The sequence below is a fragment of the Alosa alosa genome, chromosome 13 (genome assembly GCF_017589495.1).
Source record: "Alosa alosa isolate M-15738 ecotype Scorff River chromosome 13, AALO_Geno_1.1, whole genome shotgun sequence".
Taxonomy (NCBI): Eukaryota; Metazoa; Chordata; class Actinopteri; order Clupeiformes; family Clupeidae; genus Alosa; species Alosa alosa.
Genome location: NC_063201.1, coordinates 9,438,698 through 9,449,707, shown reverse-complemented (window position 1 = coordinate 9,449,707; position 11,010 = coordinate 9,438,698). Strand labels below are relative to the sequence as shown.

Here is an 11,010-nt window from a genome sequence, read left to right as displayed (position 1 = left end):
CTGCCTACCTGCAAACAATGTAAGAGGCCTATGCTGACTGCATCAGTGCTCAAAGTATTCTAAAAGTTTATCAATTATTCGTTAATAACTAACTAACTTCTATTCAAGTCATTTATCTGGGACTTTCTGGGATAATTATTTCTATTTTTTTTTCACACGTTCAAATGTTCATACAGAGTTCAAAGTTCTCATCAGGTGAGTGAAAGTTAGAATGGTGGTCATTTCAGATGTGTTTGCCAGCACTTCATAAAACTCTCATAGTTTGATAACTTTAAATTATTTGTAGGATATTGCTTGTTCACAACTTGAGTCTTTTTATTAGGTGTATTTCATTTGAGCTACATTTTACACTGATATGGCATGGTGGCAACATAAACACAGCTAGCAATGGTATTAAATTGCAGTAGCCTATGATTAAATGTAATGGAATATTCAACTAAGGTAGACTGCTGTTGTTCACAGCACTAAGCTATTTATGGTTGATATACTCAGAGTCTCTGGCCCTCTCTTAGAGCCAGGCATAGTGAGCTGGCCCTCGGAAGAAAAAGTTTTGGGGACCACTGCATAAGATAGTTAGATCAATAAATGGGTGAAATTAAATATAGATATATAACAAAATAGAAAATAGAATAAAATAGAGTAAAACAGGTAAAATAGAGTAAACAGGAAAATAAAGGGAGTAAAAAATAAACCAAAAAAGCAATAAATAAGTAAAAACAACAACAAAAAAAATAGATAAAGAAAAAAAGTAGATAAAGTAAAAGTAAAACAGATAAAAAAAAAAAAGAGGAACCAGTGAGCAGTGGGGGAATGGAGGGGGGGTGCTAAGGGTTTTAAAAGCAAGAGAGAAGACCACCAGGTCGACCTGGGGGCTAAGCCATTACTGTTTAAAAACAAAAAGTAAAATCTTTTTATCTTTTTAGTACCAGTAAGCAATCTGGCTGCTGCATTCTGGACCATCTGTAATTTATATCAAGGATTAAGTCAGACCTGTGTATAAAATATTGCAATAATAGTCTTGAGGTAATAAAAGCATGTATAAGAATTTCAAGATCGTTTTGGGATAAAAAGGACTTGAGATTGGATATTACTCTAAGTTGATAAAAGACACTTCTGACCACACTATTTTGGTCCTGGTGTGGGTTTGGTATTTTGGTATTTTGGTGTGTGTCTCTATATGTGTGTGTGTGTGTGGAGGTGTGTAGGCAGTGTGCAGTAGAGCGCAGGTGTGAGAGTGTGTGTGTCTGAGAGTGTCTCACCTGTACTCTGCAGGTCTCGGAGCTGCATCAGCAGCTGCTGTCCCTGGTGAGTGATGTGTGTGTAGCGCTTCTTTAGACGCAGTGTGTTCTCGGTGAAGTGCTGCAGCTGCTGCTCAACGTTGGCCTCGTCCTCACCCTCCTCTCCTGACTGGGGGACCGATGTCACCTAACACACACACACACACACACACACACACACACACACACACACAGTACTGATTAACGACAGAAAAGGTGGTAAGCTTGTGCTGGTAATAGGCCCGCCTCTGTCATAAATTCATTCAACCTTTATTTTCATTCTCGGGTGTACAATTCAGGGCAGCCCTCATTTTCAATGTAGCCCAGATACAAACATAAAATCATAAAATATCAATAAATAAATACTGATGAAGAAGGACAAACAAGTGAATCTTACAGTAAAATGGGGATTTGGTGAGTAGATCATAAGGCGTACTATACAGGGCACTAAATGGTGATAAAGGTCCTGGGGGTGGAGGAGGTACACCTACCATACTGTGACTATTAAGTTAGGCAATATGATGCAAGTGAGAGTGGGGCATGTATCATCTGTGAATATGATGCCATATAATTCAACAGTCAAAATGTACAAAACGCAGAGTGATTACGGTACTAGAGGTCCGAATAGGACTCCTAGTAGGGCTGGTATAGGATATCCCCCCAATCTTGTCCAATCCCAAATCAATGAATCTATTCGGCAGCAACTTTCTGCTGAATAAACTGAAAAAAAATTCTCAGGACATACAATGTGACCTTTGACCCCTGAGCCTTGACCTCTGAGTGGCGGCCTCACCTGTGCAGCGTCCCTCTCAAAGGTGCGTAGCGTCAGCAGCAGTTCCAGCTGGCCCCGCCTCTCCCGCAGCTGGTCCTCCACCTGCGCCTCGACTCCGCCCACCTGCTGCAGGACGCTCCGCACATGCGCCGCTGAGCTGCTGGGGGGGGCCTTGCCCCCACTGACCGCACATGACCTACACACACACACATACACATCATATAACACACACATCATATAGCACATGACCTGCACACACACACACACACACACACACATATAACACATACACATCATATAGCACATGACCTGCACACACACACACACACACACATCATATAGCACATGACCTGCACACACACACACACACACACACACACACACACACACACACATCATATAGCACATGAACACACACACACACATCATATAACACACATCATATAGCACACACACACACACATCATATAACACACACATCATATAGCACATGACCACACACACACACACACACACACACACACACACACACACACACACACACACACATCATATAGCACATGCACACACACACACACACACATCATATTTGCACATCATATAGCACACATCATATAGCACACGACCTGCACACACACACACACACACATCATATACACACACAACCACACACACACACACACACACACACACACATCATATAATATAACACACGACCTGCACACACACACACACACACACATATATAACACACACATCATATAACACATGACCTGCACACACAACACACATTATCATATAGCAATATGACACACACATCATATAATGACTTTGCACACACACAACACACACACACACACACACACACATCATATAACACACAACCTGCACACACACAATACACACATCATATAGCACACGACCTGCACACACACACACACACATCATATAGCACACGACCTGCACACACACACACATCATATAACACACGACCTGCACACACACACACACACACACACACACATCATATAACACACAACCTGCACACACACACACACATCATATAACATCACAACCCTATATTACATATAGCAATATAACCTGCACACACAATAATATCACATACAACACATCATATAACACACCGTAATACACACATACACACACTGCACACACACACATCATATAACATCAATAATAATAATAATAATACACATCATATATAACATTGCTTTCAACACGACCTGCACACACACACACACACACACATCACAACAACATCATATATAAATAACATTACGTAACGACCTGCACATACACACACACACACACATGACCTTGCATAATAATAATAATAATACTTACATTAATAATAATATCATATAGCACACCTAACTCCTGCACACACACACACACACACACACACACACACAACATCACACAAATATATAGCACACAACCTGCACACACACACACACATCATATAGCACACAACCTGCACACACACACACACACACACACACACACACACACACACACACACACACACACACACATTATATAACACATGACCTTTGCACACACACACACACACACACACACACATCATATAACACACAACCTGCACACACACACACACACACACATCAACCCATATAACACACGACCTGCACACACACACACACACACACACATCACACACACATAACACACGACCTGCACACACACACACACACACACACACACACACACACACACACACACACACATCATATAACACATGACCTGCACACACACACACATCATCCCCATATAACACACGACCTGCACACACACACACACATCACCCCCATATAACACACGACCTGCACACACACACACACACATCACCCCCATATAACACACGACCCACACACACACACACACATCACCCCCACACACATTAAACATATACACACAGCACAACCCATATAACACACGACCTGCACACACACACACACATCACCACCACACACATTAAACATATACACACACAGCACAACCCATATAACACACAACACACACACACACACACACACACACACACACACACACACACACACACACAACCCATATAACACATACACACAACACAACCCATATAACACACAACCTGCACACACACACACACATTAAACATATACACACAACACATACCATATAACACACGACCTGTACACACACACACACACACACACATCACCCTACACACAGCACAACCCGTGTACACACGACCTGTACACAACATCATATAAACACATATAAACAATGTTTTTTAATACTTCAAAATAACATCTGCTAAATTAACTTTACATTTTTCAGTAGCCATAGGTGTGTAGATTTGAACAAAATCTGGTTTGGTTCTTACCGGGGCTTTTACTGCCTGGAATATCCGATTTTGTTTACCACGCTCGGAGTTAAGTGCTGGGCTGGTAGGTACTTATTCCCAACCTTTCTCAGGCACATGAACGGTTAGCCTGAGAATTCTCATCGGCAAATCAAAATTCCACTGGAATTCCAAGCGGATTTGTTCACGCAGCCTTACAACACTGTTTACAGCTCTTCGAGTCACGGTAAAATGTAATTTTTGGTACATAGCTAATTTAGATAAACTTATTGTGTGGGTGGTTGCGTTTCTTTAGGAATCCGCCGTCTTGGTTTGTATAGAAATGAATATTAAGTGACACATACACGTAAGAGGTTGGATATACGTGGACGGTTGGTAATATATGACATTCCTATAACATATTAAACTTATCACTGATGCCTTGCCGACGATCACCACATACAGCCTGGATACAGACTTTGGCATCCAAGATCCCTTACATATCACTATTTACATATCACTATTTACACATCCCATACATATCACTATTTATACATCACAGGTGGCTTGCCCTCGCTAAATGCACATGACCTGCACAGAGACACCGACAACCATGATATTATTCATTATGTGTATGTTTGTACATGGTGTGTTTTAACATACATTAAACATACTGTATTACTAAATACATTGTATACATTATACATACAGTATCATTAAATACATTGTATACATTAAACATACTGTATCATTAAATACATTGTATACATTAAACATACTGTATCATTAAATACATTGTATACATGAAACTGTATCTGTATCACTAATGCATTGCCCCAGTTCAGGGCACATGACCTGCACACATTCACAGCCATCCAGACTAATTCATATTCAACAGATCACTCACACCTTGTCCCCTCTCACCACACATGACCTCCACACAGTCCACACACCGGCCCAGCCATCCTCATCATTTATTTACACTCTATTACGCATTTCACCAATGCCTTGGCCCCACTTACCACAAACAACCTGTACACACACACACACACACACCAGCCATCTGAGTTCTGTTAGACACGCTACACACCAGTTATGAAAATACAGAAAGATCAGAAATACACAACGTGTCTTACACTCACACCATGGCCATTAACATTTAGATAGCTGCTACTGGAGCATGTACCCCCTCTGCTGGTTAAGAGTGGTAGTGGCCTTCTCACTGCTTTTCTATTGTCAAAATGAGGAGTTGTTATTTGAATGTGATAATTTGTGCTGTTGGAGCAGGTCGTCTTCATGTTAGTTAAGTGTTGTAGCTGCCTGTTCATGGACATTCTGCTGCTGTAAGGTGCTATATGTGAATGAGAAGACGGGCTTTTACCTAGTTAAAGGTGTTGTAAGGTGTGAGGTGCTGTTCTTACCTGAGCTGCTGGAGCAAGTCCTCCCCCTGCTGGTTGAGAGTGGTAGCGGCCTGCTCGCGGCTATTCTGCAGCTGTTCGCAGCGAGCGATTAGCTCCTCCACCGCATCCACTGAGTCGGCCCTCACTTCCTCCTGAAGCTCCGTCTGCACATCCTCCAGCCACACCCACATCTGCAGGAGGCCAATCAAACTACAGCTACAGGTACTGGGCCAATCACATTAAAGAGATACACACATACTGGTCCAATCATAGCCAAGAGATACAGTTATTGGCACTCAGAAGACGCAGCAGCCATGCTAGAGACAGGTTATATATACTGTCATATGTTACAGCTGTGAGTTCTAGAACTGAAAGCATCTGTACCGAAAATATCCTTTCTATTTGGAATGGTGGAAGTGTAGTAGCTAAAGAGCTGGGCTAGCATAATGTAGCCAGAATTCTAGAGCTGGGCTAGCATACTGTCAGGATCCTTCCTGCCTGGATGGAGTGACTTTGTGCCACCCTGGTGGCCATTTTGTGTAGTGTCCTGTGTTTAGTTTTGCCTGTTCCCCATGTGCTTTGTGTTTAACTGCCTGTCACCTGCCTTTTTCTCCGCCCCATCTCCTTATTTGGTCTGTGCTTCCTGTCTTGTTAGTTTTCCCTCCGTTTCTGTTTCCACACCTGTTCCCCGTTATTGTCTTGTTGGTCTCGTCCAGTCCACTGTCTTTCTGTTAATTAGTCTGTGTATTTCTACCCTCCTGTTTCTCTGTCCTTTGTCAGTTCATCTCTCTGTTTCACCTTGTCGTAGTCCTGCCTGCCTGCCTGCCTGCCTGCCTGCCTGCCTGCCTGCCTGCCTCATTAAGTTTGTTAGAGATTAAAGTGTTTTTGCTTCAACCTTGGTCTGAAAGAGTCCTGCACTTGGGTCCACCTGCATATCCGTGACACATACAGTAGCCAGAATACAGCTGAGCTAGAATGCCAGAATGCCCGACTGCCACTGTTGTGCCCTTGAGCAAGGCACTTAACCCGGAGTTGTTCTGGGGTGACACCTTGTAATATTAACACTTGTATCGCTTTGGATAAAAGTGTCATCCAAATGAAATACTGAAGTTTAAGTATTTATCACGCACACATACAGACACACATACACACACACACACACTCACCTCTTTGCCGTGTGTGTGGAAGGCGACGGAGGTGTTCAGCAGGTTGCGGCGCAGCTCCACGCGCTGGGCGAACTCCTGCAGTCTGTGCTGCAGCTGCTGGCCGGCCTGCTGGATCTCCTGTGGGTCACACTCGCGTGTCTGACCCAACAGCTCTGCAGCCTCCAGGAGGCGCTCCGCATTAGTGAAAGTGTTCTGGACCCAACACACACACACACACACATAAGGAAGCAAATTTAGCAGATGCCTTAATTGCTCAGACATGATTCAAATGTGTGACTCAGTAGGCAGTTACTAAAAAGCAGCACAACAAATCTTATGAGAAAACACACATACACACACTCTCTCTCATACACACACTCACACACACACACTAAAATATACTCCAGTGCATCTCTCCAGATACTTTCCTTAACAGCTGTGCTACAAACATAGAGAGACACACAGACACAGACTATTTGCATTCAGAATATGTTAAGACTTTCCACCTTTAATATGGTAAGACATTTGTACTTTAATAGATTGAGTAGAGGCCTGAGGCTAGGCCTGCTGACCTGAGCCACCTCTTCAAAGTCCTGCTGGCGCTTCTGTAGGGCTCGCGCTCTCTGCAGAGACCTGCCCACACCTGTGTGCTTACTCAGGAACACCTCACCGTGGTCTTCAATCCAGTCCAGTACCTACAAACACACACACACACACACACACACACACACAAATAAAACATGAAATAGGTGAACTAACACACACACACACACACACACACACACACACACACACACACACACACACACACACACACACACTAACACACACACAAACAAAACACAAATACACACACACACACACACACACACACACACACACACACACACACACACACACCATCACTTTCACACACACACACACACACATCATCACTTTCACTTTTGCATCACTTAAGGGAAGAGGAGAAATAGACTTCTCAAGATAGTCTGTCTGCCTCTTCACCACCTCCAATGTCTTGAACTGTCTGTCCACTAGTCACTTTACATTTGTCTTCTGCCTCACTGTTTTGTTGCTGTATTAGCACATATGCACAACCCCTCCCTCCATGCTACATACCTTTAATATAATATATATATATATATATATATATATATATATATATATATATATAGACTTTATTCTTGCACTGTTGCACTGTTTGACTTACTCATTTGCACCATCACCATGACACTCATTCACACAGAGCACCTTACTTTACCTTATGCACTGAGAACCACAGGCTTAGTCCCTGCTTCAGTCATTGCAAGCGCACCTGATTGATTATTCACCCACTATGTGGATACTGTTTTTCAGAATTGATTTTGATTAAGTTTTATTTAGTATAATTTGTATTTTGTATATTTAGTATATTCTTTATCTTCTACAGTCCTTATTGCTTAGTTGTGTTTTTTTATATTATATACTTTTAATTACTTTTTCTGCTGTTATTGAATGTGTGTGTGTTGTACTCTCTGTACTTCTGCTGTTATTGAATGTGTGTTGTCTGCATGCATCAGTACTGCAGGCTGGGTTTGAAATGTCATCAATAACATGTCAAATATAACATCCAACAAAACAGTGTGTGTGTGTGTTTGTGTGTGTGTGTGTGTGTGTGTGTGTGTGTGTGTGTGTGTGTGTGTACATATTTTCTAGACATCTTGCTTGTATCTACAGACAAGGCTGGCTAGTGCAAGCAAGTGTATTTCTGTGTGTGTGTGTTCACCTGTTTGACGTCCTGTTGGAACACACACAGCTGCAGGCGCTGGTGCAGGCGTAGCTTGCGCTGCTGCCAGGCGCTCTCCAGTTCCCTCTGCTGGCGGAGCACCTCGTGCACCACCTCCAGCACTGCCCGCACCGTCTGTGACATGCTGGCAGAGGGCGCCGATGCGTCAACGCCGGCCACAGCTAGTGGACGCTGCAGCCGCTCCAACAGAGATTTCCCCTCCTGGCTCACCTGAGGAAAGAGAGAGAGAAAGAGAGAGATAGAGAGAGAGAGAGAGAGAAAGAAAGAAAGAGAGAGAGAGATGGAATGAGAGAATCAGAAAGAAAGAGAGATGGAGACAGAGTATATAAGTATAAGTATATACACTCTTTTGATCCCGTGAGGGAAATTTGGTCTCTGCATTTATCCCAATCCGTGAATTAGTGAAACACACTCAGCACACAGTGTACACACAGTGAGGTGAAGCACACACTAATCCTGGCGCAGTGAGCTGCCTGCAACAACAGCGGCGCTTGGGGAGCAGTGAGGGGTTAGGGCCTTGCTCAAGGGCACTTCAGCCGTGCCTACTGGTCGGGGTTCAAGCCTTGTAACCCTCCAGTTACAAGTCCGAAGCGCTAACCAGTAGGCCATGGCTGCCCGTGAGAGAGAGAGAGACATGAAATGATAAAGAAATAGAGAGAGTGATAGAGAAATGAGAGTAAATATGTGTGTGGAACAATGTGGAAAACTATGGATTGCATTTGGCAACTAAGAAAAGGAGTAGAGATTTAGTTATGGAACTGGACAATGTTTTTCCTTGGGAGCAAGTGTTAGGGTGCATGAGTAATGGCAGTGCACCGGACCTTTGTACATTCATTGTTGAAGAGCTCATAGTGGTTCCACTCACACTGTATATGTATTAGGAGGCTTTAATACTGTAATTTCAGAGCTTGTCTGCAGTGTGTGCCATGCTGAAGAGCTCATAGAGGTCATTATGTCTTAGTGTGTGCAGTGCTGAAGAGCTCATAGAGGTCATTATATCTGACCTTAGTGTGTGCCGTGCTGAAGAGCTTGTACAGGTGATAATGTCTGACCTTAGTGTGTGCCATGCTGAAGAGCTCAGAGGTCATTATGTCTGACCTTAGTGTGTGCGGTGCTGAATAGCTTGTACAGGTGATAATGTCTGACATTAGTGTGTGCCATGCTGAAGTGATCATAGGTCATTATGTCTGACCTTAGTGTGTGCAGTGCTGAAGAGCTCATAGAGGTCATTATGTCTGACCTTAGTGTGTGCCATGCTGAAGAGCTCATAGGTCATTATGTCTTAGTGTGTGCAGTGCTGAAGAGCTCATTATGTCTGACCTTAGTGTGTGCAGTGCTGAAGAGCTCATAGAGGTCATTATCTGACCTTAGCGTGTGCAGTGCTGAAGAGCTCATAGAGGTCATTATGTCTGACCTTAGTGTGTGCAGTGCTGAAGAGCTCATAGAGGTCATTATGTCTGACCTTAGTGTGTGCAGTGCTGAAGAGCTCATAGAGGTCATTATGTCTGACCTTAGTGTGTGCAGTGCTGAAGAGCCTGTAGAGGTATATGCAGCGGACGTTAATAATGTTTGACCTTAGTGTATGCTTTGCTGAAGAGATCGTAGAGGTGATAATGTCTGACCTTAGTGTATGCCGTGCTGAACAGCTCGTAGAGGTTCTGGTGCTGTAGGATGGCATCTTCCAGGTCCTGCAGCTCACAGGGCAGCTTCTCCTCCCCACATGCCTCTCTCCAGGAACCCACACTGCCCAGGTACTACACAGCACAGCACAGCATAGCACAGCACAGCACACTGAGTCAGTTAGATCAGACCACAACCCTCAAGCAAGCAGGGGGGCAAAAGAGAGCAAAAGAGAGAGAGAGAGAGAGAAAGAGAGAGAGAGAAAGAGAGGGAGAGAGAGAGAGAGAGAGAGGGAGAGAGAAATGGCGAGAGAGAGAAGGAGACAGAGAGAGAGAGAAGTTATATTATACTGTTACTTTTTTTTTCGATCATATGTTTATTAAGAATTGGATGGACAAATCACACACTCAGAAACATACACAATATCATAATGTAATATCAAACTGAATACAAGTAAGCAACCTCCCCCCCCCCACCCCCACCCACATAAACCAAACAAAGCCCAACACACCCACCCATACCCTAAAAAGAACATACACTCAAGAACAAGGCATTGACAGGAAGGGACAAGAAAAAGGAAAATAACCGCCCCACGCACGCCCGCCCAGTCATGCCAAGGAAACGTAGACAAACAACAACAACAAA

General features: G+C 43.4%; 1 protein-coding gene across 6 annotated transcripts in view; it reads right to left on the bottom strand.

Annotated features, from left to right (window-relative positions):
- triob (trio Rho guanine nucleotide exchange factor b) overlaps nt 1–11,010 on the bottom strand; it is an 89,632-nt gene that overhangs the window by 48,343 nt on the left and 30,279 nt on the right. For all 6 annotated transcript variants that reach the window (XR_007195437.1, XR_007195436.1, XM_048260429.1 and 3 more), the window contains 7 exons: nt 10,368–10,499; nt 8,725–8,955; nt 7,532–7,654; nt 6,981–7,172; nt 5,836–6,005; nt 2,071–2,245; nt 1,260–1,425 (listed from right to left, as the gene is read on the bottom strand). Coding sequence is in view for 4 of the 6 variants with exons in the window: in XM_048260429.1 (XP_048116386.1) it covers nt 1,260–1,425; nt 2,071–2,245; nt 5,836–6,005; nt 6,981–7,172; nt 7,532–7,654; nt 8,725–8,955; nt 10,368–10,499 (1,189 nt within the window). In the remaining 2 variants the exon portion in view is untranslated. The remainder of the gene's footprint in view (nt 1–1,259; nt 1,426–2,070; nt 2,246–5,835; nt 6,006–6,980; nt 7,173–7,531; nt 7,655–8,724; nt 8,956–10,367; nt 10,500–11,010) is intronic.